A 24,847-nucleotide genomic window follows, 5' to 3' on the forward strand; every position below is an offset into this window, starting at 1 on the left:
AAACATAGCTGGGGCGAGTCTCAGTCGTATAGGCAAACTGCATCTCCATAAAGTCTGAGCAAACTGGCCAGCAGTGAAGAAATAAATGGTCTCTAGTCTCCTCTGTATCAGAACAAAGACAACAGATTATGGGAACTTGTTTTCCCCAGGAGACTAGCCGAGACCTTGTAGGAAGCCTATCCAGGTTTGTGATCCATATGTGGAAAGCATGCTTTGGTGTTGACCCTTTGAACCAAACAAAATCGCTCATGTCTTTAAGGGAGTCTCTTGGTCTAAGAACCTCCCATGTTGCACTCAAAGAGAAGCCGTCACATGACTTGTTTTCAATATACAATTCATAAGAGTCAGTATCCTGAGAAACGCTTGGTATTTGAATGGTGGACAGGTAGATTTGAAGTTTCACTGCCTGATCCGACCTTGAAGAAGCTAGTCTCCAGCCATTTCTAGTGCAAGCTGCGGACCCTCTTGCATCACGAGGGATTTGAAGAGTAGAGGGACCCGAATCTCCAAATATCTCCAACAATGGACCCAAAGGGGTCCAATTATCATGCAAGAACCAAGCTTTGTCTCCATTTCCAACCCTGCATTTGATAAAATTCTTTACGAGCGGCCTCAACTTAAGCATACTCTTCCAAAACCAAGAATCTGTGTTCTTCACATTGCTATTTTAATTTTAGGGTTTTTTCGTTAACTAATCTGAAAAGGCATAAAACCCTAGATCTAAAAACCTAAGAAGACGTAGACGACGAAAGAGATGAAGAAATCATCAGACTCTCCTCCGATGTCGTTCTCTTCGTTACCAAAAGACATCGTTCTCAACTGTTTGGCTCGTGTCTCGAGATTCCATTATCCAAACCTATCCCTAGTCTCCAAGTGTTTCCGATCACTCCTCGCCTCCCGTGAGTTCCACGTAACACGATCTCGCATCAGAAAAACCGAGAGTTCCCTCTATGTCTACTTAGACCTGTATAGGATGAGCTATACTCCTCGATGGATGGTACATAGTTTCCCCGATTACCAAACAGAAAATTAAACCCATCCTTTCGTATTCTTGTCCATTCTCAACAACCATTATATCAATCAGTTCAGAGATTTACATGATCAGAGGCTTCACGGAGGGTAAGAGTAGCATGAGAGTGCTAGTACTCGATTGTCGATCCCATGAATGGCGTACACTCCCCAAGATGCATGTACCTCGAGATAATGCAGTAGCTGATGTAATCGATGGTAAGATCTGCGTGATTAGAGGCTCTAGTTCCAACGTTATCGAGGATTGGGGAGAGGTTTATGACCCAAAGACCCAAACGTGGGAGCCAATATTGCCTACAACACTAGATCTCACCGTTCAAATGAGTGTGGTTCCAGGTAGATTGGTAATAGCACTACAACAAAACAAGGCGATAACTGACGGATTTATTGATGGCACTAATTTGTCGGTAATTACCAATGGCTTACCGACGACTATATGACAGAAGATTAGTTTGTCGGTTGTGCGTCAGAAAATTACTGACGGACAAAATCCGTCGGTAATCTGTTAGTTTTTCTGACGGATTACTCACATATATCTAATTTTTTCACGTGTGTCAAATTTTGGTCGGTGTTTTCTTAATCTGTCGGTAATCCGTCAGAAATAACCGACAGAAAACTGACGGATATTAACTTTCTGTCGGGTGTGTCAATATTTGGTCTGTTTTTTTTATCCGTCGGTAATCTGTCAGAAATAACTCACGGTTTACATGTGGATAATGTAAAATCTTCCATTACTTAGCTCCATAATGCACTTTTTTATAAGTGTCGTATAAAAGATGAGTTTTCAATGACTCTTCTTTTAAACTACATTCTTCAAAATTTGTGTTTTTATAAAAAAATAGGTTGTTTACTTAAAGTACTTATGGTGTGGTATTACATCTTATGGGTAAATATTTGCCATTTGTCTTTGAAATTATTATTTTTCTCTAATTTAATCATATAGATGTTTATTTTCAAAACCGACGGATATCGAAATTTCTGTGAGACAATATAGATAAATTTTCGAGATGCGGAAAATGAAATTTTTAGTCATAACTGATGCGCTATCTGTCGGTTATTCTGTCGGTATTGTCGATATTACCAAAGAACTTCATCTTCTTCTCCCCAAATTGTTTTTATTTTTCTCATCTTTTTCTCCCTAGATTGTTTTTATATTTCTTATCTTCTTCTTCCCATATTGTTTTTATTTTTCTCAAAATCTTTCTCAAATCCTCTCTCCAACTATGTCTAACCTCCAACGATTACTTCCTTACAATCTGGCAAGTCTCTCCTACCACTCTCTCCAACTTCTTATAGCATAAGTTCTCTTTTTATCTTTTTATAGATTTGGTTAGTTCTCTTAGAATTCTTAGGAATAAGATAGATTTGTTAGGTTTGACAGTTTTTTCTATTTGGGTGTTATTGATTTGATGAATTGGTTTGTAAGAGATGTGTGTTAGATTTGTTAGACTTGGGTTTTATTGAATTTGATGATTTGGTTTTGATAAATTGGATTTGATGAATTTGTTTAGTTTTTTTACAGGGGTGGGTGTAAGATTTTTATACATTTTATAATTTTTTGATATATTTTGATTATTTTTTTTGCAATGGTTTCTAAAATTGTTAAGTATTGATTTTATACATTTTGATAATTTTGCTTTTATTTATTTTCAATTAAGTATATAATGTATATTATGAATTTTTAATATTGTTAAGTATATAATGTTTTTTTTGGGAACAATTTTTAGTCTTTTTTTTTAACAATTTCTTGTTTTGGGTTTTTAGAATATATTTTTTTAAAACTTTTAAACTTCTGAATTTAAACATTTAAGTATTTAGATAATTTAGTATTTAATTAAAATTTTATAACTATGCTAATTTTATTTTTCCATTTTTTTTTTAATTATAAATATAATCCGTCGGTATAACGAGAAATTTTGGAACCATTAGCCGTCAGGAATCCGTCAATAAAACGACTGTCGGAAATTCATCGGTAAAACTTCCGTCAGAAATCCATCGGTTATATTTCTGTTGGAAATCTGTCAGTAATTTCCTACGAATTTCCGACAGAATAATTTTTTCGACAATCTAGATCCGACGGACGTTTATGTCTGTTTTTCGTCGGTAATGAGTGTTTCCGACGGCTAACTGACAGATATATCTATCGGTTCTGAGCTGTTTTCTTGTAGTGTAGATGGGAAAGTTTATGACATGAATAGATTAGAGCTTAAGTTTCAGAGGAATATTTGCTTGGTGGAGATAGATAACATGATGTACCAAACAAAGGTTTTGGATGGGGTGTTAGTTTAGTATGAACCAAATGGAAATCTTGAGTGGTGTCAGGTTGATGGGCTTGAAGGACTGCCCGGTAGTCCAACTTTTCCTGATTATCTAACTTGGGTGGCCAAATCCGATCGAGGAAGAAGAGTAACAGTTTGGTGGGAGTCGGCGGTGTTCCATCGTCTAGGTTCCAAACCGATCAAGGAATGTAAAACAGAGATTTGGAGGGGAGTATTGAACTTGTATTTAGTAGGATTTGGTAGGATTTTAATATTTTAGAATTTTGAAAGACTTGATTGAGTTTTTAGGAGATTTGATTATTTTTTAAAGTTTTTATATTTAAAAAACAAGAAAATGAATGTGATTCTATGAGATTTTGTTATTAAACTTTGGGTGATTTTAAAATATTTCACAACATAAACAAAAAAAAAAATTGTTTATCCCAGTCATACACAAGTCACAGGCTCTATTATCCCAACACTCTCTAAAATGATAGAATGTTACGCCATCATCAGATAGAGGGATTATAACAAAAGCTATACTACCTTCATAATGATCTCGAATACATCATCAGCAATTAGAGGAGCCTTGAGTCCAGATCTCTCATTGACATGATCGTACATATCTCTAACCCTGAAGATTTCCCAAAATCCATCGAAGTCAACAACACATATGAATAACTAATAGTCACTGATACGTCTAGAGATCAGAAGAAAGAACACTCACGTTTCAGAAAATGAGTTCTTAGTGTTCTTGTGGAAACTGGAGACAACGATTCTAGCAGCAAGCTGGCATTATAAACATTAAAACCATTGTTAAATTATTGCCTAATGTCCAATAACAATATAAAAATTGGAAAGCATCACAACATGAATCAGATCAAGTAACAATCTCAGTCAATCACAAATATGCAATTTCACATGTAAATCCGAAACTGATCTATCAAATCAAGAAAACACCAATTAAATCAAATTGTAATGATAGTACTAAAAATAAAAAGAAAGGGGAAGAAACAAAGAAGAAGACTGACGGAGCCGTAATCGGGATGGTTAGTGGTCATAGAAGCAGCAGTCTCAGCGGCTAACTCATCGAGTTGAGTAGTGGTAACGCCTTTGAAGACACCAGCACAGACTTTCTGACCGAAGAGGACAGGGTCACATTGATCGATACTAAAACCATAGCTAAGCTTCCTTAGCCGCACAGTGATTTTATCGAAGCGAACAGTTTCCTTCTTCCCGTCACGTTTCACCACGTACATTTTTTATTTTTCTCTCTATGAGGAATTCTATCAAACAGTTGTTAAGCGTCTCTGGTGATGATGAAGGAGAGAAGAAGAGGAAACCTGTAGACATTCCAATTGCCCAGAGAGAAACAACAGAGGAAGCCTAGTAGTAACTGAAAATCCTTAAAAAAACTACCTCAGAACGTGTGATTTTATTATACTTATTTTTCAACTAAAAACCAGAAAAAAATCTCATAGAATCATTCAAAGTATCAGTTTTTAAAAAAGTTGTGAAATTTTGAATAACAGTAGATTTCAAGTAAGTTTTATAAATCATTGATTGAATAACAAAAGATTCTAGAGTAGTTTAAATAAGTTTACATAAATTCAAGTTGAATAACATAGGATTTTAAGAATACTCTAAAATCTTATAAAATACCAAATTCAATACCCCTCTTGGTGTGCAGAGATTTCATTTGAGAAACGCGGTTTTGGAAAGATTTGGGGATTTGTTGAATGGTCTGAGAATGTTTTTACTAAGAATGAGTATCCTTGTAATATATTAGACCCTCTTTCTGGATTTCTTTGTGAATTATGCCATTGTGACATATTGGTCAATGGGAGTTTATGATAAACTTTTGAGCGAGAGTACTAAATTCTTTTGTGTAAAACATCTCGAGTATATTAAAACAACGAACGAAATTATGTTGGTGAGTTTTATACTATTATATATGCAATTGCGTAAGAACATAAACATCAACATTACTACAGCTAGTGAAAGGTTTATCGTTGAGTGGGTAATGCTCACTTGAATCTACATGGAATGAAGTTCTCAAATATAATTTAAACCTTCAAAACTATATGAATAATCATCTATCATATAAAGAGAGGGTTAAGGGTGGTAACAATATGGAATTGACTTAGCACCTCTCTCCATGACACATAAATTTTCTAAAAAAAAACTTAATTTCTCTATGAAAGTCGTTGCCTCTCTCACCATTCTTTATTTTCTTATTTTTGAGCAAGTTAAATAACTATTTGGTATTTTGGTTATAAAAGTTGGTAAACAAAATTAACGACAACTTGGCAAAGAATGATGATCGTAGATAGATACAGAAGTTAACGTATCATGTGGATAGATAGAGCATAAACCAGATGTGGAAAATTTTGTTATGTTGTAGACGAGAGCAGAGATGGACCAATAAAACATTATGAAACAATTTCGAACCAATTATAACAACAGCTCATATTGGTTTGGTCCAGCTCAGATTACAAGCATGTTGTTCACGAACTTCTTAGTAACTTATCTATTTGATCTGACTTCCTCTGATATGGAACTTACGAGAACACAAAACAATATAAGAAAACAATCTGAGATCAAGCATATAAGTTACTAATACAAAAAATAAGATTTCATAAGTCTTGGACCATATCGAGGCGATAACTCTTTTTAGTATTTTCGAAGTCTTAAAGAAACAAAATATCTAATTCACGAGAATCGCTTGATAGTTCCGTTAAAACTTTAGAATGAAGATTTTTTTTCTGAACCAAATAGAAGCGATTATATAAGTTAAACAATAGTGAATAATACATTTCAAATGCAAAAGAAAATTCTAAAATATTTAGGTTATATCTCTATTAAGATAGAAGTATAATTTAATGTAATGTAACAATATAATATATTTGTATTATCTATAGTTTTTACAACCCCTAGAAATGTATTTTATAGCTAATAAAAAATAATAAAATAGTAAATTTTAAAATTAGTATAACTTTTGTATATAGAGATAATATTTTTATAAAAATGATTTATCAGATTCTTTTTTTTTTTTTTTGAGTAGTGGGCATTTAAACCGAACTGAACCAAACCAAACCGAACCAACCAAACTCAAACCGACCCAAACCAAACCCAATCCTACACTCCAACCATTAAGTTATGTTTCTTCTCAACCCAAATGATTCGGTTTAGTTTGGTTTAAAAGCGAACGAACCAATAACCCAATGTGTTTCTTAAATTAATTAATAATATTATTGAAATTATAAATATGTGATCTTATCTATTACCACTTGTATTTAGTTTTAATTTTACTTTATTTTAACTTCTTTAATAAAATTAACTTAATATAAATATAGATTTAACTATATATAATATTAGGTATTAATTTTAATTTTCTATATTTTCTAATTTATTAGATTAATTAACTATTATAAAACCATAATCAATAAAATTTTGTTACATTAATATAATTTTTAAACCGAATTAAAACCAAACTAAACTAAAACCAAACCGAACCGAACACAAACCAAACTAACTTTGGTTGAGTGTGGTTACAGTTTTACCAAAACCGAATAAACCGAACCAAACGGAATCCGAAGTTAAACCGAAATGTCCACTCCCTATTTTTGACAATTTATCAGAATATTATATTATTGTTTTAGTCCAGCTAATTGATTTGGATATAAAGTAATTAACAAAAGGCCCATAAGGCTTCGTGCCTTCAATAGGCCCTCCCCAAAGTATCTCTTCTCTCTCTCTCTTTTTTGTGCGCACACTCTCTCCTTCGGTTCCAATTACTAACGTGCGCAGTGTATCCTATCGTGCACACGAAGACGAAGAAGACGAAGTAAATAGAAGAAGACGGGAAATATCTGAAAAAGCTAAATCAGGACTGGCGCATTTTAGCCGTCCGCCATAACCTTCGCTCCTCTCCGATTACATCGGTTTCTTCATCTTCTCTCTCTCTCTCCCTCTCCGGTACGTGGTCTTCTCCATTACGCAGCCGATTCATTCGATTTCTCCCTCTTTTTTTGTTTGATCTAATTCGATTTCGATGAAACTAAGATATACAGATTTTGATCTTTGAGTTTTTTTTTTTTTGGTTTCCGTTAGATTCAATGGCTGCTCCACCTGCTAGAGCCAGAGCTGATTACGATTATCTCATTAAGCTTCTTCTGATTGGAGATAGCGGTACGTTCGTTGATCTGAAAACCTCTTCGATCGTAGTGGATCCGTTGAACTTTTCCTGATTCGATTCGTTTTGAATCGATCTACTCACTGTGATGATTTTGATTTTGTTGGTTTGTGATGAGATCGTTGTGTGGACTTGGTGATACAGATTTGATCGGTCTTTGTATTTTAGAGATCTCTCTGTAAACCTAATGGTTTGTTTTTTTTTTGGTTGTAGGTGTTGGTAAAAGTTGTCTTCTTCTACGTTTCTCTGATGGATCTTTCACTACTAGCTTCATTACCACCATTGGGTTTGTGTTCTCTCGGTTTATGGATAAATTTGAAATCAGTGATGTGTGTTTTGATTTTGTTCCTTGGCGTTTTACTTACAGAGTCATTTTTTTTTGCCTTGATGTAGCATTGACTTTAAGATAAGAACGATTGAGCTTGATGGCAAACGTATCAAGCTTCAGATTTGGGACACTGCTGGTCAAGAACGGTTTCGGACTATCACTACTGGTGAGTTTTGTTTGCTGAATCAGTACTTAGAGCATTAATCATCTTATTATGAATCAAATTTGATAGATTCTCAAGGTGATGAACACTTATAACAGTTCTTAAATAGCCACTTATATGTGCTGTGATCTCTTGTAAAGGGAATGATTGATTTGGCTGGTTACTTTGCTAGGTCTTGCACAGTTGGTGTTGTTAGGCTATCTCAGAACTTTATATAAATCTGCTTGGTGATCACTGGACTTAGCATTGGCCATTATAATAGAAGTCAAGTTAGAAAGATTGTCGAGATGAGATTGGCAACAAACATCTTATATGTAGTGTTAGACTGTTAGGTAGCCACTTATAGGTAAAGGGGATGTATTTGTGCAATGTCACTTTACTGATTTGCTTTCTTTGGCTGGTTACTTTTGAAGGTGTTGTATAGTTAGTATTGTTGGGATATTTCGACAGTTAATATTGATCTGTTTCCATTACATCTGTTTGAAGATTCTTTTTCTCTTGCACTTTCACAGCTTATTACCGCGGGGCAATGGGCATTTTGCTGGTGTATGATGTCACAGACGAGTCATCCTTCAACAGTAAAACTCCCTCCATCAAGTCTTTTCACTTACTGGTTTCTATAAAACTCCTTAAACTGAAACGATCATCTCTTTCACACACAAGTTTCTTAACGTAATTGCAGACATTAGGAACTGGATTCGTAACATCGAACAGCATGCTTCAGATAATGTTAACAAGATCTTGGTAGGGAACAAGGCTGACATGGATGAAAGCAAAAGGGTATGAATCACACAGCCTTTATCCCTGTTCATTATTCACGGCTAATCCTGATAATAATAGCTTCTTGGTTCTGTCACAATTTTCAGGCAGTACCTACAGCAAAGGGTCAGGCTCTTGCTGATGAGTACGGAATCAAGTTCTTCGAAACAGTAAGTCTAACAATGCTCTCAGTCATCGAAACTAGATAGGTAGTGTACACATTGCTTACAAATCTAGCTATATATATGTTGTTGCAGAGTGCCAAGACAAACCTAAACGTGGAAGAAGTTTTCTTCTCAATAGGGAGGGACATTAAGCAGAGGCTTTCAGACACTGACTCAAGGGCAGAGGTTTGTTACATCCCTCTCTCTCTCTTCTCTCTTTCACATCTTTGCGTTGTTACTCGTTCGACAGTCTGAAAACGCATTGTTGTCCTCAATTGCAGCCTGCAACTATCAAGATAAGCCAAACAGACCAGGCAGCTGGAGCCGGGCAGGCAACACAGAAGTCTGCATGCTGTGGAACTTAGAAGTTGAAAGTCTTAAAGTGAAGTTTAAGTCTTAAAAAAAAGTTTGAGTTGAAGTGAAAAAAAAAACTAAGATATCTCGTTGGGTGCTTCTGTAATTTTTGTTTTATTCCATCACTTCTGATTCGTTCTAAATTGTCCTTCTTATTTGTACGAAGGTTTAATCGAAACATGTATTTTTCTTTTCTGTTGCTGTTTTTTTTTTATGACGGTGGCTGAATTGTTATGTTGGTCATCATCACTCCTCTATTCTTATGTTTCTCTTTTCACTTACCTTTGACACAACCATTAACATGTACACTGCCAGATTGAAGAGAAAATAAACATATAATCTCTTCGATCCAGAGATCACGAAACTTGTCATAATTTAGTTGCAACACAGTAACTAAGCTTGATCACACTTATACTCTAGTGATCAACACTAGTTAAATCATTCATAAAACGTGAATCCAAAAATTTTTATAAAACCTGAAACCAAAAATTTTAGGAAACAAGAATACAAATCTTGTGATAGTATATAGAACTGTATTCACATCAATCTGTATTCACATCGATCTGTAAAGATAAAATAAAAACATCAGAAGACTAATTAAACCATGTAAAAGCTCTACGCAATGTGTTTGTTAATCTATAAAACTAACAAAACCCTAACGGATACGAAAGTGTGTCAATACATGGTTCTACCCAACTCCAAATTCGTAGTGACCAAAGTCTCCACCGCAGCTAAGTCGGCGAAATCCAAACAAGCAACTCTCTTCCCACTACTACTCGATTTCTTCAAAGTCGTCGTCGTAAGCGTTGCGTTCTCCGGCAAGAAAGATCGCGTAACCAACTCGTTGTTTGAGGCCTTTTCTTTTTCGTTCCTATGCTTCCTCATGTGACCACCAAGTGCTTGTCCCATCGGAAAATCCAAGCCACAAATCGGACAAATATGAATCGACGTCGTCGTTTTAGTCGGCTTCTTCTTCTTAGGTGATCCAGGAATTGAAGTATAGTCACCGTTGTTAGTGGGTTTATTGTGGCTTGCACGGTGACCTCCTAAAGCTTGGAACGAAGAGAACTCTCGCTTACAAGTCTTGCATCTGAAAACTCGTTTCTCTTTTAAAGCTGTTGTTCCTTCACCACCGCCGCCGCCACCAACTCTCGATAACAACATCAGACAGTTCGCCGCCGCCTTATCCATCGTCGGTTCAAGATTCTCTGTATTCGCAACCATGGTTTCGAAGTCTTGAATCGAGTTGAGTGACGCTCTTCTAGGGTTTTTTTGTTTTTTGTTTCTTTCAAGTGTCGGTGTTAAGTTTGTGTGTCTCGTGCGTGTTTCTGGGATACACTACGCATATTTATAGGGTTTACTAAGACCATTTAGAGTGGTGTTGCTCACTGAGTTACTCACACAAAATTTTTTATTAAAAAATAATAAAATAATATAAAAGAGAGAGAAACAGGAAGAACGGTTCTCAAATTCCAGAAGAAATATTACTTAAAATAATTCTATACCTATCAATTCTTTATTAGTTACTAAATAAAATATATATATATATATTATTTTTTGAGTAACTGGAAGAGTTCTCCCGTTGTAAATGCCTTAAGGAAGAGACGTAATGTTAAGTGACGAAAGTACCCCTTCATGACTTGGTGCGTAAGTTAGTGTAAGTGGTGTTTATGTTAATTAATACTTAGGATACTCTGATAAATGGAAATAAATCGTTTGATAAGAAAATAAATTATTTATTCAAAGACTATTGTATAGAACAAGTTCTAATTATTTATTAATATGAATGATTCACTAATAATTTTTATTCATATAAGCCGCCATAAAGGTTTTTTCCTTTTTTTTTTTTGGGTATAATTAACAATAACTCTTCTAGATGTGGAATTGTGGATTGTGCAAATCTACTTGGAAACTTATCCATATTCACTGTAAAGAAGTAAAAAAAAAAAAATCAACTTATCCCATATTCAGTCAGAGTACATGCATGTAGAGTGGTTTTTGGTTGGATATATAATCAATATATTTGGTTTATTATTCATTTAAAATCACTTACTAATAGATACATGTTTGGATATCATTTATTTATAGTCAGATATATTCTGATCCGACGTCTGGTTTACTTGCAATGATCAATAGAACTCAAGTCTTGAGTTTTTGAAAGAACAAGTAGAGAATGGGACGAATACAAAATGTGAAAATCAAAGGGTGGTTGTAGGGAAACTAGAGAGAAACGTTCAGAAGCAAAATAGAAGAAATTAATAAAAGGAGAGAGTGATGTGATTGCGACATTTTTTGTACACTTCCACGCGATTCCTTCATTAACACACACGCACATAACATATCTCTTCGAAGGGTTTTCAATTCACAAAGTTGTATCTCTCATATTCATCTCCCCGTAGATCAGCAATTATAGATTAGCATGTCTATATAGCATAATATCCATATAAAAATATATATGCAATGAATATAATAAACATTCGAATTATCAATATATATATATATATATATATATATAATTTGATTGTTGAAGTTTACTAAACATAGACTTTATAAGCATCTTTTACCTGATTATTTACATGTGCTAGTTTGGCTGTTTAATTATAAACTTCATTATTTATATTCGACCCATTATTACTTATTAGAATACCAATGAAATGATTCAATGATGATCTGTACTGTAGTTTGACGATAACGGATTTGAATGATATTTCTTTGTAATATATTCGTCTTAAGATAATGGGTGACCAAAAAAAACCCCTTATGAACCAGAACTAAAATCTCAATATATACACGATCGACATAGTGTGAGATTATGATCCAAACATGAAGAATAACTAAGTTCAACTAAAAGAACAGTTGGAACTGAAGAAGAACAACAAGCTTGAAAAAAACAAGAAAGTTAAAGAAGCAACTAAGAGAAAACTAGTTGATTAAGAAGGTTAGTGTGAAGTCTGTTGAGGATTGTGTTAACAAACAACAAATTAAGAGATCTAGTACTGTTAGCTTAGTCTCGTCTCTGCTCCTTCTTACATGGGTTCTTCTTGTTCTAGTTTTGACCACACTAGATAATATATTATAGTTTCAACACTACTTAAACCATTCATAGCTCAATTTAACCTTCAAGGGTATAATTTAAGGAAACCAAAAAAATTAGCAAACAGTAAAAGAAATCTCGGATAGTATATATCAAGATAATATTCACATCGATGGGTACTATAAATGGATCCAACAAAGAGTACTACAAGATGAAACTAAAAACCTAACGAATACGAAGAAAAGAACAAGAAATCAATAGATCGTTCTACCCAACTCCAATTTCCAATTAACCAAACTATCCATCGAATCTAAGTCCAAATCCAAACAGGCCACTCTCTTCCCACTACTACACTTCTTCAAAGTCGTCACCGTAGTCGCCTCTGGCAAGAAAGATCGTGTAACCAACGTCGTGCCTGAGACTTTCTCGTTCCTATGCCTCCTCATGTGACCACCCAGAGCTTGTCCCATTGGAAAATTCACGCCACATATCGGACAAGGATGAGATGTCATCGCCGCTTTAGTCTTTTTATTGGACAAAGATCCTAGAAGTGATGGATCTTCACTGTTAATGAGTTTCTTGTGGCTTGCACGGTGACCTCCCAAAGCTTGGAACGTCGAGAACTCTTTAAGACAAGTCTTGCATCTGAAAACGCGTTTCTCTCCTCCGCCGTATTCTCCAACTCGCGGTAACAACATCAGACATCTAGCCGCCGTATCGTTCATTTTCTCAGTCTCCTCACTTCTCGCAACCATCTTTGGATTTGACTGAGTGATCACTTCTAGGGTTGTTTGGGATTTTTTAGTTTGTTTGTGTGTTGTGTTGTGTGATGAGTACTCCTATTTATATATCGAAATGGGTTTAGTAAAAGACGAATGTTAAATAACGTAACTACCCTTTGTGGCTTGCTGCGTAAGTAATCTGAGGTGTATAGAAATGGAAAAATCATTGTCACCGCGTCACGAGTTGCGTCACCGCGTTAACACTTTAGGAGACTGACTCGGAACAAAATGGAATAAGTCGTTATACGTAAGTTAAGAAAAAGGAATGTTCTTGGTGCGTTCCTTTACACAATACAATATTTGTCGTCTAGAAGAACAAGTTATTAATTTATTAATTATCTTTTTTTTTTTTTTTTGGTCTTCGAAGTTTCTCTTATCTAATAAGTTTACTCTTCAACTATAATCTTCGTCGTCATGGATTGAGCAAATGAATTTACTAAGCTACTTTATACACAGTCTAGATATATACAACTAGAATTTTCTTGGTTGGATGGTCAATATTTATTCGTTAAACTTATCTACTCATCATATATTATTCATTTTTATATACTTTTCTTTGTTTTAGTTTTAATGTTAAGGACATTTTTTTTTTACTTTTTATATTCTTATAATAGTATCTAAAGATTTGAAGTAAAGTAAAAATATTAGTTTCGAGGAACGTCAACAAGGCAAGAATCGGACAGGGGGATGGAGATGCTGAATTCCTTCATTTTTATTGCCGGCTTGGCTGCTAGACTAGAAGAACTTTTTACATACTTTCATGGGTACTCAGAACGGATAAATAACATTAATTCGGAGAACAGATCGAACTAGCTAGGGGTCTCTAGGTTCAACCTCATTTCATTGAAAGGACTTGAAACCACTAGATCACTCCCTATATATTTGGCGTTTTCTTATGAGTTGTTATTTTGTATTTTTCAAGAAGATTTGAAACTCGGGCTTGTGTAGTCAGACCTTCTTATGGCCGGGACCATCCTGTGATCTAGTTAAGACAACGAAACTACCTACAACTTGATATATGTTGTTATGTTTACATCTCCATATATATGATTGATATTTATTCGTTCATAATTTGGTTGGATACCATATATCCTAATTCCTATCAACTTCTAAACCACATATAAATAATGGAATGCACGCGTCAACTTATTCAGATCGTCATCTCATATTCTCATTCAATCTAATGTTTTTTTCTCACAGTAACGTACATGAGAGACAAGAAGAGGTGTGTGTGTGAGTGTGTGTGTTTCTCGGAAAGATGAGAATTATGAATTAAAAAAAAAGTGTGAAAGTGGTGGGTTGTACGGAAACTAGAGAGAAATGTTTTGAAGCAAAACAGAAGAAATTAAGAAAAGGAGAGAGTGATGTGATGCGACATTTTTGATATATTCCAACGCGGTTTCTTCTTAGAACACACAAACTAACATGTCTCTTTTTCACTAAGTTTATATCCCGCTAAAATTTCTCTCTCATATTCATACTCCAGTAGAAAACCAATGTATAAAGCTTAATTATCTATGTAAGATCACCGAATATAAACCACTTGATTGTTGAATTTTACTACACCTAAGAGTTGTACAAGCATCTTACTCTTAGTCTCTTACCTGATAACATAATAAGATTTTTAGATTTTTAAACATGGTTACTTAATTATATTCGATCTATAATTGGAATCCCTAATCAATAGTATTATATCCACTTTGACGATTAGAGATATGAATGATTTAGTCCTTTTACTATATAGTTTAACTACATATAGACAGTTTGCACTTTTGCAGGATCACTTCTCTTTTCTTTTGTCTCTCTCGCCCAATTTCATTGTAAGTTTCAGAACCATTTTCCAACTAATCATGTAATGTAGTCAAAGGGTATATTTTGTAATCATTGTTATCGTAATGAAAAAGTATATTCAAGATCCATTGATAAAAACTTCCACGATCAGATACAAGATCCAATCTCAACTCAATTGCTTTTAAGAATGTAAAGGAGTAAGGACAATGAAGCAATATGGTTCAAGTTATTAAATAGCCTTAAATACTACTCTAAGTCACTGAGTTTGACTTGGAACTGCTCACCTGAAGACAACACCTTGACACTTACCGAACCATCTTCCCACTCTGTCTTCCCAACCAGAACCAGCCTTCTTGCATTTACCCGAGCTGCCCTCTTGAACACCCACTTCAGCGGTTTACTCTCCAATACCAAATCAACCGTTTGGCCTTTGTCTCTGAGAGCAGTTGCAACGGTGGCTGCAGCTCCTTGGAGATCTTTGTCCAAAGCACACACAATGTTCTCTACTTGTTGTCCCAGTTCTGGTAACAAATCCTTCTCCTTGAGTAACTACATGGAAGTGTGGGAAATAAGAACCAGAGATATTCAGAGACGCACAACTTTTCACTGCGGGTAATAGAAACTTAATGACCAACAAGTTTAACTTACTTCAACAATTACAGCATCGCCGAAACCAAAACCACAGGCAGGAATGTCATCACCTCCATAAGTAGAGAGTAATCTGTCATATCTCCCACCACCACATATAGCTCGTAGCTTCCCTTTCCGATCAAATCCCTGTAACAAAACATTTCTATCAGTTGTTATCATAAAACAAAGGACAAGTATCCATGTATGGAGAAGATTATGTCATAAAATCTAACCTCAAAGACGATACCAGTGTAATAAGCAAGACCGCGAACAACAGATGCATCAAACTGTATCCATTCTGAATAACCAAACATTTCAGCAAGTGAGAAGAGTTGTTTCAAATCTGCAATGGCTTCTCCTGCTCCACCAAGTATATCTGCTTATACAAATTAGAGGTTCTTATCAGCAGCAATTTTCAGAGAAAGCGACTCGCTAGAATTAATGAAAGAACATACCTTCCAAATCATCTAAGGACTTTACAGAAAGCACTTGCAGTAACTGTTCAATAGCATCTTCTGATATTCCCGTGAACCCAAGTTCCTTTTTTATTTCATCAATTGGAATCTTTTCTATCTATTTAGCATGCAACATATAAAAAAGTAGGGTGGCAAAATCAGCAATAGCAGAAACATTCGTAAAGCTGGAGTATTTATTGATATCAGTAGATGAAGTAGCCTAGATTTCAAAGTAGTATATTGATGTTTAGACCACTAACCTTGTCTATAATGATACAAACTCTTCCAAACATGTCTTCCGGTACACCATATTTAGTTAGCAATTCTTGTAAAACCTGTACAAGAAAGAAGTTATGGGAAATGATAGCTACAGTAGATATTCAGATGCTGCAGATCGTGCAAAACAATCAGCCATTGCAAGTAAATTCCTTGGTTCTGTATCTTGAGGGAAAACCAATAACAAGACGATCATATAATCCACATCGAAAGAGAAAAATAAGCAAAAATACCTTGCGGCTTGAAACCTTAAAACCCACATCTGATTGAGTGATTCCAATACGCTTGAAGAAGGTGACTATAGATGAAATTAGTTCTGCTTCAGCCTAAAAGAAAAGGTTTGAGGGAAACACAAGTGAGGTTAATATAGCAAGAAACTCGAAGGCCTTAGAGTGATTGTGTGAAGTTGTGAGTTGAGAGATACGTACAGTTACTTGAGGCACACCAATGATATCCATATTCCACTGGTAATGCTCACGTCGCCTTCCTCTAGTCATCCTCTCATATCGCCAACACTGTCCAACAGCAAACCACTTCAACGGAAGGGAAACTGATTTTCTGGACCAAAAAGAATATGGTAATCAACATTTCTCATATCCATACCTGGATACAATTACAAGCAACATAAATAAATCTGTCCTTTTGAAAGATTTCATGGAAAAATTATATTAGGCTTGTGGGGTTTATTACCCTTTCTGTATGACAAGCCTGGCTAAAGAAGGTGTAAGCTCAGGCCTCAATGCTACACGGCGATTTCCCCTATCTTCAAAGCAGTAAAGCTACACATAACAAGGTTGCAAGAGTTCAAGCCAAGGAACTAAGTCTAACAATTCTACGTAAACAGAGGTTATTGAACAGTCCTAAACTAAAAAGATAAAGGTGGAAATAGTAACTTGGTCTCTAATCTCTTCCCCTGCTTTTCTGATGAACAATGCCTCCGTCTCCAGAACTGGAAAATCTACTTCCTCATACCCAAATAACCGTGAGACCTTCAAAGAGATTAAAGTGTCAAACTTTGAATAGAGAGTGAACAAAGTATTCAACTTTCATCGAACCAAAAGGAACAAGTAGAGTTTCATCATCTCTGACCTCTTTGAAGTGGTTGAAGAGCCAATTGCGAAGGCGCATATCTTCAGGAGGGAAATCACGAGTTCCTTTAGGAGGATTGACATCGATCTTCTGAAAGTCTTCGTCTTGAGTCAACAACGGAGGAGCCACAATCGAACCTGACCTGCCTCCTCCTCCTCCTCCATTGGCCTTGGTCGCGGCGGCACAGATTAAACGCCTAGGGATAGAGAAGTTGCAAGGAGGCGAACAAGGAAAAACGAAGTCAAGAAGAATTGGCCTAAAGCTCGAACTCAATCGCGTCGTCACGAGCATATGAATTGCTCCTCGCATCTCTTTTTCGATTGCAGCAGCTGAGTGAGAGAGATAGAATAGGCAGAAGAAAAGAGATAACAAGATGAACGAACGGGCCTATAATGGGCTCAATTCATTTCCCGTTAAAGCCCAATCAGTTTGGTTCAGTTCATTTCCGCTCTGATTGATTATGAGGATAACAAATTGACGGTGACCACTGACCAGAATCATTAATTGTACGAAGTGTGAAATGTTTGATACTACATGCAACTGACTACAAAAAAACGTTTTAGTCGATATTGACCAATTCATCAAATCTCTCAAATCTTATCAGGGGCCACATAAATCGTCCGTGAACTGAAGAGAAAGAAAACAACAAAAATTTTACATTTGCCAACAAAAAAAAACAAAACATAAATCTTTTGAATGAAGAGAGTTTTTTTTGTTTGTTTGTTTCAAACATACGTAAATATTAGGCCGAGAGATGTTATTTAACATAATTCTACATAAAGAGAAATTGAAAACTTGAGGTAATTATAACACTTTTCTTTTCTTAATGGCATGTGAAACTATGAACACGTTGCAACGGGCTCCACTCGTGGCTCTCGTGTTTAGACATGTAGTCAAAGTTTGTGAGGGTATGACTCTGAGTGGACTCACTTACTCAACTCTTAAATATTTGAATTCTCAATTAGTATAACTTTTTTGACCACCACAAATTCATAAGTTTTTAATGATTTTGGAACGCAATTTACATAAGCTTACAACGTTTTCGATGATTGCTAACAAAGAAAAAAAAACAGAAACTTTCAATTATGTTTAAATTTTTGAAAAACTCGACGTTGTGTCAGATAGTAATTTTGCACGAATGATTACGTTTTATATCATAGAAGTAAGCGCCGGTCATAAAAAAAGACAAAGATAGAAACAAAAAGTCGTATTTGCTGTTTTGTCTCTCATTCTCAAATCTCTCTCATTTTGTGTCTCTCTCTCTTTAATACATTCAAACTCTGTCTTCAACATTATTTCCTCTACTTCTTCACTTTATGAAGCAGAAGAACAACTGAACAAACCCAATACAGCTCCAATATATTTATATACACCGAACAACATAAATGGCGTTGATGAGTTCAAGAGCTACAACAACACAAGACAACTTCATCATAGATCCCAGCAGAATGAATCACCACAAGTTAGACTCAAAACCAAAAGTCTCCGTCGTTTACTATCTCAGCCGTAATGGTCAACTCGATCACCCACACTTCATCGAAGTACCTCTCTCTTCTCAAAACGGTCTCTATCTCAAAGGTAGCAAAAAAATCCTCTGTTTTTGCTCTGTTTTTAGTTTCATAAAGTTTTGATTTTTTTTTTCTCTCTCAGATGTGATCAATCGATTGAACGAGCTAAGAGGCAAAGGAATGGCTTGTCTCTACTCGTGGTCCTCAAAACGGTAAATATCTCACTTTTCCACCGTTGGATCTGTAAATCTTTCTCATAATATTTTTGTTGACTTACTACTCTGTTTCTAATGTCAGAACATACAAGAACGGGTTCGTATGGCACGATTTATCGGAAGAAGATTTCATTTTCCCCGTTCATGGCCAAGAATATGTACTCAAAGGCTCTCAAATTCTCGACCTTGATAACAGCAACTCCGGCAAAGAATCTAACTTCTCCGCCGTCGTCACTCACCGACGTAACCAGTCTTGGAGCTCTACTGATCAGTACAAAGTCTACAAAGCCTCCGCTGAGTCGTCAAGTCTTATGCTCGCGGCGGATGCTTCCACTCAGACGGACGATCACCGGCGGCGGAGGAAACATATAGCGAAAGAGGTGGATGATGAAGTGAATGAGATCACGGAGCTGAGTAGAGAAGAGATTACTTCACCTCCACAGTCAGATTCGAGTCCGGAGACCTTAGAATCATTGATGAAAGCAGATGGACGGTTGGTATTGCGTCAAGAAGATCGGACGGTTGAGAAGATGCGGCCGTCGGCTGTTCTGATGCAGCTGTTATCGTGCGGTGCGATGTCGTTTAGGAAATGTGGGCCGACGACGATGCTAATGAATGGGAGCACGAGGAGGAGTACGGTGGAACGAGGTACAGGGAGTTATAGGCTCGAGAGGGCAGAGAAGGAATTAAGGAGTTTTGGAAGGGTGAAATTGGAAGAGAAAGAGTATTTTAGTGGTAGCTTGATTGATGAGAGTAAGAAGGAACTTGTTCCTGCTTTGATGAGGTCTTCTTCTTGCAATACTGATAGGTAAATGCCGACAATCAATTCGCTTCGTTGTAGGTGAAACGGCACGATGTTTATTTTTTATTTTTTTTTAAATGACATTTTCTAGTTGTACCATGCCAAGTGCCAACGATTGGTGAGAGACTGTGAGTAGTTAAACGGCACGATGTCTACACTTTTATTCTTTACCGGAAAGTCCTCGTGAAATTTACAATATAATCACAAAAAGTCACATCAGTTTTATTAAACTATAGAATTTGAGGTGACTTTGGGATTTACGTGTTCTTTTAATGGCGAATGGCGATATATTTAATCAACTAATGTTGTCTTAGGAGTTCAAGGATGGGGTTGCCCAAACAGAAAGATGGGGAAGAAAGTGGCTCGGTGGAGAAACCCGAAGTCTGTGGTAGACGGCCATAACAAAGCCAAAACAGGTGTTTGATAATGATACATGTACAACCATTACGTAGAATGTAGCCAAATGACATAGAGTTGGTTGTCCTTCTATAAATATACTTTTGGTTGAGTAAGCATATACAAAGTATGGTTCAATGAGTATGATTCAATAATTGTTACATGTAAATATGTTGTAATTTGACGTTTGGTGTTGTTTATCAACGTTTCCCTATTGCCCGTTGGTAGCACTATGACCAGAGAGAATAAATTTGCACCACAACACCAATCATAAAACTTTAAAACGATCAAAAATGTTTCTTTTTTCTCAAGTAAATTTTAGTGTTCGATCGTGGCAGTAATTCTGGTAATAGACCATACAAACTAACCGAATGGCTCTAACCCTCTCTTTGGGCCCAATTTGACTCTAAACTGCAGAAACAAACATAAACTAAGTCATAACATTATAAGTTATAACGTTGAATGTTGGCTATAAGAACCAACTTGAATCACGAGCGATGGTCAGTGAGACAGTGACTCAGTGGAGATGTAACAAAGAAGAGGCAAGATGAGTAACAATTTTGCCGGGGAGAAGGCATGACCATGAGCGATGGTCAGTGGAGATCATATGCTTAAAGCTGCATTCAAAATCAAACTGGATAGTGGGTACTACACTTGATTCCATGGTCACACACACGTAAATCTTTCCAAAATCTTAATATACTAAGATTCAATGCAGAAATAACAATCAAATTTTGGAAAGACTTCTTAATATACTAAGATTTGTGTACATACATGTTTTGCCCATGAAAAAAATAGAGAAAACTGGAAATAAAGGAAATATATATATATATATATATATATACTAGATTATGACCGCGGTATACCGCAGGAAAGTTTTTTCTTAATTTTTTTGATGTACTAATTTAATATTAATTTTGCTAATGTACACTTTTGTTAATTTTAGTGATTTAGTATATAATTCGTGGTATACTGCACACCAATTTTTTTTAATACAATTTTAATTAAATCAGTTTGATTCAACATATTTTATATTGGTGTTGTTAAAATAGTAAAATAAGGATTTAACCTGTATTGAAGTATCATATTATATTGGTGTTGTTAAAATAGTAAAATAAGGATTTAACCTGTATTGAAGTATCATATTAATGATATTTTATCTTTTAGTATTTTCAATTCAATCATATAATATCATGTAACCCGTCATGTAATATAACTCGTTTGTGTTATTTTGAAAATTTAATATGTTTAAATATTCATAATTTTAAACTTTTTATCAAGTTTAGATATATCAGTTATAAATTATAAACTTCTTAAATTCTATAATTTACTATATACGGTAAATTTAGGATATATGTATGTTGAACACACACTTTTTATATTAATTGAGTAATATATTTTCGTTTAAAAAAATTCAAATCACAATATATGTAGGAAAGAATATACATTTTTATCAACTTTATGTATTATATGATGATTCACTACATTTAAATTTTAAAATCAAAAAGAGATGATAGGAAAATAATTTTTCTTAATATGAAATAAATCTTCTAAATATCTATATTAATTATAGAATATTATTTATATATGGATATTTAAAATATTTTAATTTTGTTTGGTTATAAGGATAGTAGAGAGAATTAACTAAACTTGTTTGGATATGAATATAAGCATTACACGGCATTAAATGTAAAAACTTTTCAAAACCGATTTTTGAGCAAAAACTGCTGCAAAAATACTAGTATAGATTTTCAATTTGTCCATATATGCTTTATCTTGTTTGGATTGGTGAAATAAGTTTTATAACCTATTATACCCCTAATTATAAAATTAACGTTAATTAAATTGCAAAATGCCATGTGATTTTTATTGTATATATAGAAGAAATCTTGTACCAAAAATATATATGAAAATAAATTCACTAAAATATATTAGTTATATCATAAATAACTATAATATTAGATTCTTTTTTTTTTTTTATTTTCTTTGTTACTTCTTATTACAATTATTGTCATTGCTTATCTTTTGTTCCCCTTTTTCTTTTTTTAATGAAATACATATCTTGGTTACTTATTAATACCGATTAGTTAGAAAGACTATCATAACATATACTTTTTTTTTTATTAATGATCATAGTTTTTTTTGTCAACATTGTACATGCCTTTATACTCAATTCTTTGTGGGTAAGTGAAGTACACATTTTTGCTTTGTATCTTATATGATTTAAATTATGAGGATATAAGATAAATTTCCCAAAATATGGATAAATAATTTAATGAAATAGCATTATGTATATATCATGATATTTTTCATTGTAACGCATGAATGACGCTACTATAGAAATGCAAATTATTGCTTTCATAACCATTCTCGAATAAGCAATGTTTACCTAATAACTAATTCACAGTTGAGTGACTGTTTTTTTTACTGTTAGATTTATGAAAATGGAGATTAATCTTCTCTTCGATATCACCATCAAAAAGTTCATCCAAACCATCATCAGTCTCAATATAATCAACAAGATAAAAACTAATAAATTTATCTTCATTCTCTGATTCTTCTTTCTCTTCATCATTAAAAAAATATTTGAGATTTTTTTTAAAAATATAATATATATATATATATATACGAAAACATCAATGTTATGTTATAATGACAACTAAAGGTAAGGAAAACGGTAAATTTATAAATTTATCAAAGTATATAATAAAATTAAAACACGAACCATATTTTCTCGTTATAGCTTATTGAATCATTTGAACCTCTTATAAACATTGTAATCTGTAACATATACAAACTAAAATCAACATTTGATTCCAAATTTACACAATTATGTATCATATTTTATCGTTATAGCTTATTGAATCACTTAAACCCCTTATAAACATTGTAATATGTAACATATACAAACTAAAATCAACATTTGATTCCAAATTTACACAATTATATAAGAATTTTATGAAACACCATTACTTCAATAGAATAGCGATGTTATAAAATTAAAATTTATGGGGCATTTGATGGTGATGATTACTGATATGTTTGCTATTTATACAAAAATTGTTGATAAATAATATTATGTAAATGTGTAGGCAATGCATAATTAAGCGGTATCGAATGCTTTTTTTGTACATAATTTGAAAATAATATATATATATATATAATGTATATATATTAAATAAATTATATAAATAAAGTTATGCTTGAAGATTGATATATGATATATTTTGTTTGCTTAGTAGATATATAATACGATATAAATTACAGAATTTGTTTTCAACACTTGAAATATTATGTGAAAATTAATAAAAAAAAGCATCGATAAACATTTTTATGAAGATATGAATTGTTTAAAAGAAGGAGAATCCATAAAAGACTCGATTTGTAGAGGAAAATAAAAAAAGTTGTAAATCATTTAAGAACGTACAAAGTTGATGATGCTATTTGGTACAAGTTTGAGGATATGTGTAAGACCCCGACCCTAAAAACGCGTACATGGTCGTACAAGCCGATAAATTTTTTTTTAGGGCCTATGCAATATCTACTCGTTCGTTTAACAATATGCAACAACGGAAAAAGTATAACAGGTTCAATAACTTAACAATACGCATTCATTAATTTACAGATTCAAATTATCCTTAACAACCATTCTTAACACCATGCATGGTACCAATACAATCCTAAGAAATAAAAGCCATAATTTAAACTACCCAAAGCCACCATCCTCTTCCTCCCTTGCCTCCGTCACACGAGCTGGTCAGCCACTAAAGTCCTGTTCACCGGACCTTTCTTTTCCTGCGTCCATATAAAGGAGGCGTAAGCAAACAAGTTTGCTTAGTGGAGCGGTCATCCCGTCTCATCACTAGGCTCAGTTCAATAATCTCAAACCAACACAGGGTATATTCCAATCAAGTCACGCAAGTCAAACAATTCACATAGGTTAGTTGTCCAAGTCGTTTAGACCAACCACCATTCATATTGCAATAGAACACATTAACCATTAACTAAGACAAGCAATTAACGAGATTAAATAAACCACGGGTCAAGAGAATCAACCATGGAACTTGGCCACAGTCACACACTCACCTTCGGTTTTGACCTACGGTGCTAATCTCTCGATCCCTATGCCCAATTCTGATCCCCGCCTCTACACGGACAGATCTACATTGTTAACCATAGATGTATGAACCATATACTATCGACGGATCAAGGTGGAGAAAGACTTACCGTTCTTCTCTCGATCTAGACTTAAGAATTCTCGGCCAAGCTCGATGGAAACCCTTCTCTCTTTCTCTTGCGGTGGCTAAAAAGGTCTTATGCGAAAACTAGAGAATTTCTCTAAGGGTTCTATCCTTTAAATAGAGTCGACTAAACCGCCTTGAGTTGCCCCAAAACGATAAGCCGTATCGTCCCCCAACTTCCTAATTTTTCGCATCTATCCTTATCCGACCAATTTTTGCCTTTTCCGCGAGTTTCCATTTCTCGCGGGTTTCCTTCCCCTGAGTCGGCTTAAATCTTCGCAAGATTTCCGAGTTCCCGGGCCACCCATCGGCCCATGGTCTGATCGGTCCATCCTTGTCCATCGGCCCGATCCATCGTTTACTGATGCGACCATTTCC

The 24,847-nt window shown here is 34.7% G+C and overlaps 5 protein-coding genes and 1 pseudogene across 5 annotated transcripts; 3 read left to right on the top strand and 3 right to left on the bottom strand.

Moving 5' to 3' along the window:
- On the top strand, positions 548-5,141 carry LOC109132491 (annotated as a pseudogene).
- Positions 7,019-9,514, top strand: LOC104780423 (ras-related protein RABE1c). The gene is given in 10 exon segments (XM_010504918.2): positions 7,019-7,265; positions 7,401-7,478; positions 7,696-7,768; positions 7,876-7,976; positions 8,486-8,551; positions 8,656-8,753; positions 8,840-8,902; positions 8,990-9,082; positions 9,178-9,222; positions 9,225-9,514. Coding segments are annotated over 9 exon segments (684 nt in total). The 5' UTR covers positions 7,019-7,265; positions 7,401-7,405; the 3' UTR covers positions 9,297-9,514.
- On the bottom strand, positions 9,926-10,539 carry LOC104780424 (zinc finger protein ZAT8-like). The gene has a single exon (XM_010504919.2). It carries the CDS (start codon positions 10,472-10,474, stop codon positions 9,926-9,928), a length of 549 nt encoding a protein of 182 aa, XP_010503221.1. The 5' UTR covers positions 10,475-10,539.
- Positions 12,401-13,107, bottom strand: LOC104780425 (zinc finger protein ZAT8-like). The gene has a single exon (XM_010504920.1). The coding sequence runs from the start codon at positions 13,037-13,039 to the stop codon at positions 12,539-12,541; it is 501 nt and encodes a 166-aa protein (XP_010503222.1). The 5' UTR covers positions 13,040-13,107; the 3' UTR covers positions 12,401-12,538.
- LOC104780426 (histidine--tRNA ligase, chloroplastic/mitochondrial) lies at positions 14,960-17,657 on the bottom strand. The gene is made up of 10 exons (XM_010504921.2): positions 17,308-17,657; positions 17,112-17,207; positions 16,909-16,997; positions 16,647-16,776; positions 16,452-16,544; positions 16,203-16,277; positions 15,943-16,060; positions 15,721-15,863; positions 15,506-15,634; positions 14,960-15,406 (listed from the first exon to the last, which is right to left on the bottom strand). The coding sequence occupies exons 1-10, from the start codon at positions 17,614-17,616 to the stop codon at positions 15,104-15,106; spliced, it is 1,485 nt and encodes a 494-aa protein (XP_010503223.1). The 5' UTR covers positions 17,617-17,657; the 3' UTR covers positions 14,960-15,103.
- On the top strand, positions 18,493-20,465 carry LOC104780427 (protein UPSTREAM OF FLC-like). The gene is made up of 4 exons (XM_010504922.2): positions 18,493-18,885; positions 18,958-19,027; positions 19,113-19,838; positions 20,147-20,465. The coding sequence occupies exons 1-4, from the start codon at positions 18,693-18,695 to the stop codon at positions 20,232-20,234; spliced, it is 1,077 nt and encodes a 358-aa protein (XP_010503224.1). The 5' UTR covers positions 18,493-18,692; the 3' UTR covers positions 20,235-20,465.

The sequence above is a fragment of the Camelina sativa genome, chromosome 4 (genome assembly GCF_000633955.1).
Source record: "Camelina sativa cultivar DH55 chromosome 4, Cs, whole genome shotgun sequence".
Taxonomy (NCBI): Eukaryota; Viridiplantae; Streptophyta; class Magnoliopsida; order Brassicales; family Brassicaceae; genus Camelina; species Camelina sativa.

What these genes read in the sequence shown, in the direction of transcription:
- LOC104780426 (XM_010504921.2), bottom strand. Translation starts at nt 17,616, where the DNA reads ATGCGAGGAGCAATTCATATGCTCGTGACGACGCGATTGAGTTCGAGC. An exon ending in GGGAAGAGATTAGAGACCAA is followed by an intron (nt 16,998 to 17,111) that starts GTTACTATTTCC and finishes TGTTATGTGTAG; the next exon opens with CTTTACTGCTTTGAAGATAG. An exon ending in GTCCTTAGATGATTTGGAAG is followed by an intron (nt 15,864 to 15,942) that starts GTATGTTCTTTC and finishes TTGTATAAGCAG; the next exon opens with ATATACTTGGTGGAGCAGGA.
- LOC104780427 (XM_010504922.2), top strand. Translation starts at nt 18,693, where the DNA reads ATGGCGTTGATGAGTTCAAGAGCTACAACAACACAAGACAACTTCATC. An exon ending in AAACGGTCTCTATCTCAAAG is followed by an intron (nt 18,886 to 18,957) that starts GTAGCAAAAAAA and finishes TTTCTCTCTCAG; the next exon opens with ATGTGATCAATCGATTGAAC. An exon ending in TACTCGTGGTCCTCAAAACG is followed by an intron (nt 19,028 to 19,112) that starts GTAAATATCTCA and finishes TTCTAATGTCAG; the next exon opens with AACATACAAGAACGGGTTCG.
- LOC104780425 (XM_010504920.1), bottom strand. Translation starts at nt 13,039, where the DNA reads ATGGTTGCGAGAAGTGAGGAGACTGAGAAAATGAACGATACGGCGGCT.
- LOC104780424 (XM_010504919.2), bottom strand. Translation starts at nt 10,474, where the DNA reads ATGGTTGCGAATACAGAGAATCTTGAACCGACGATGGATAAGGCGGCG.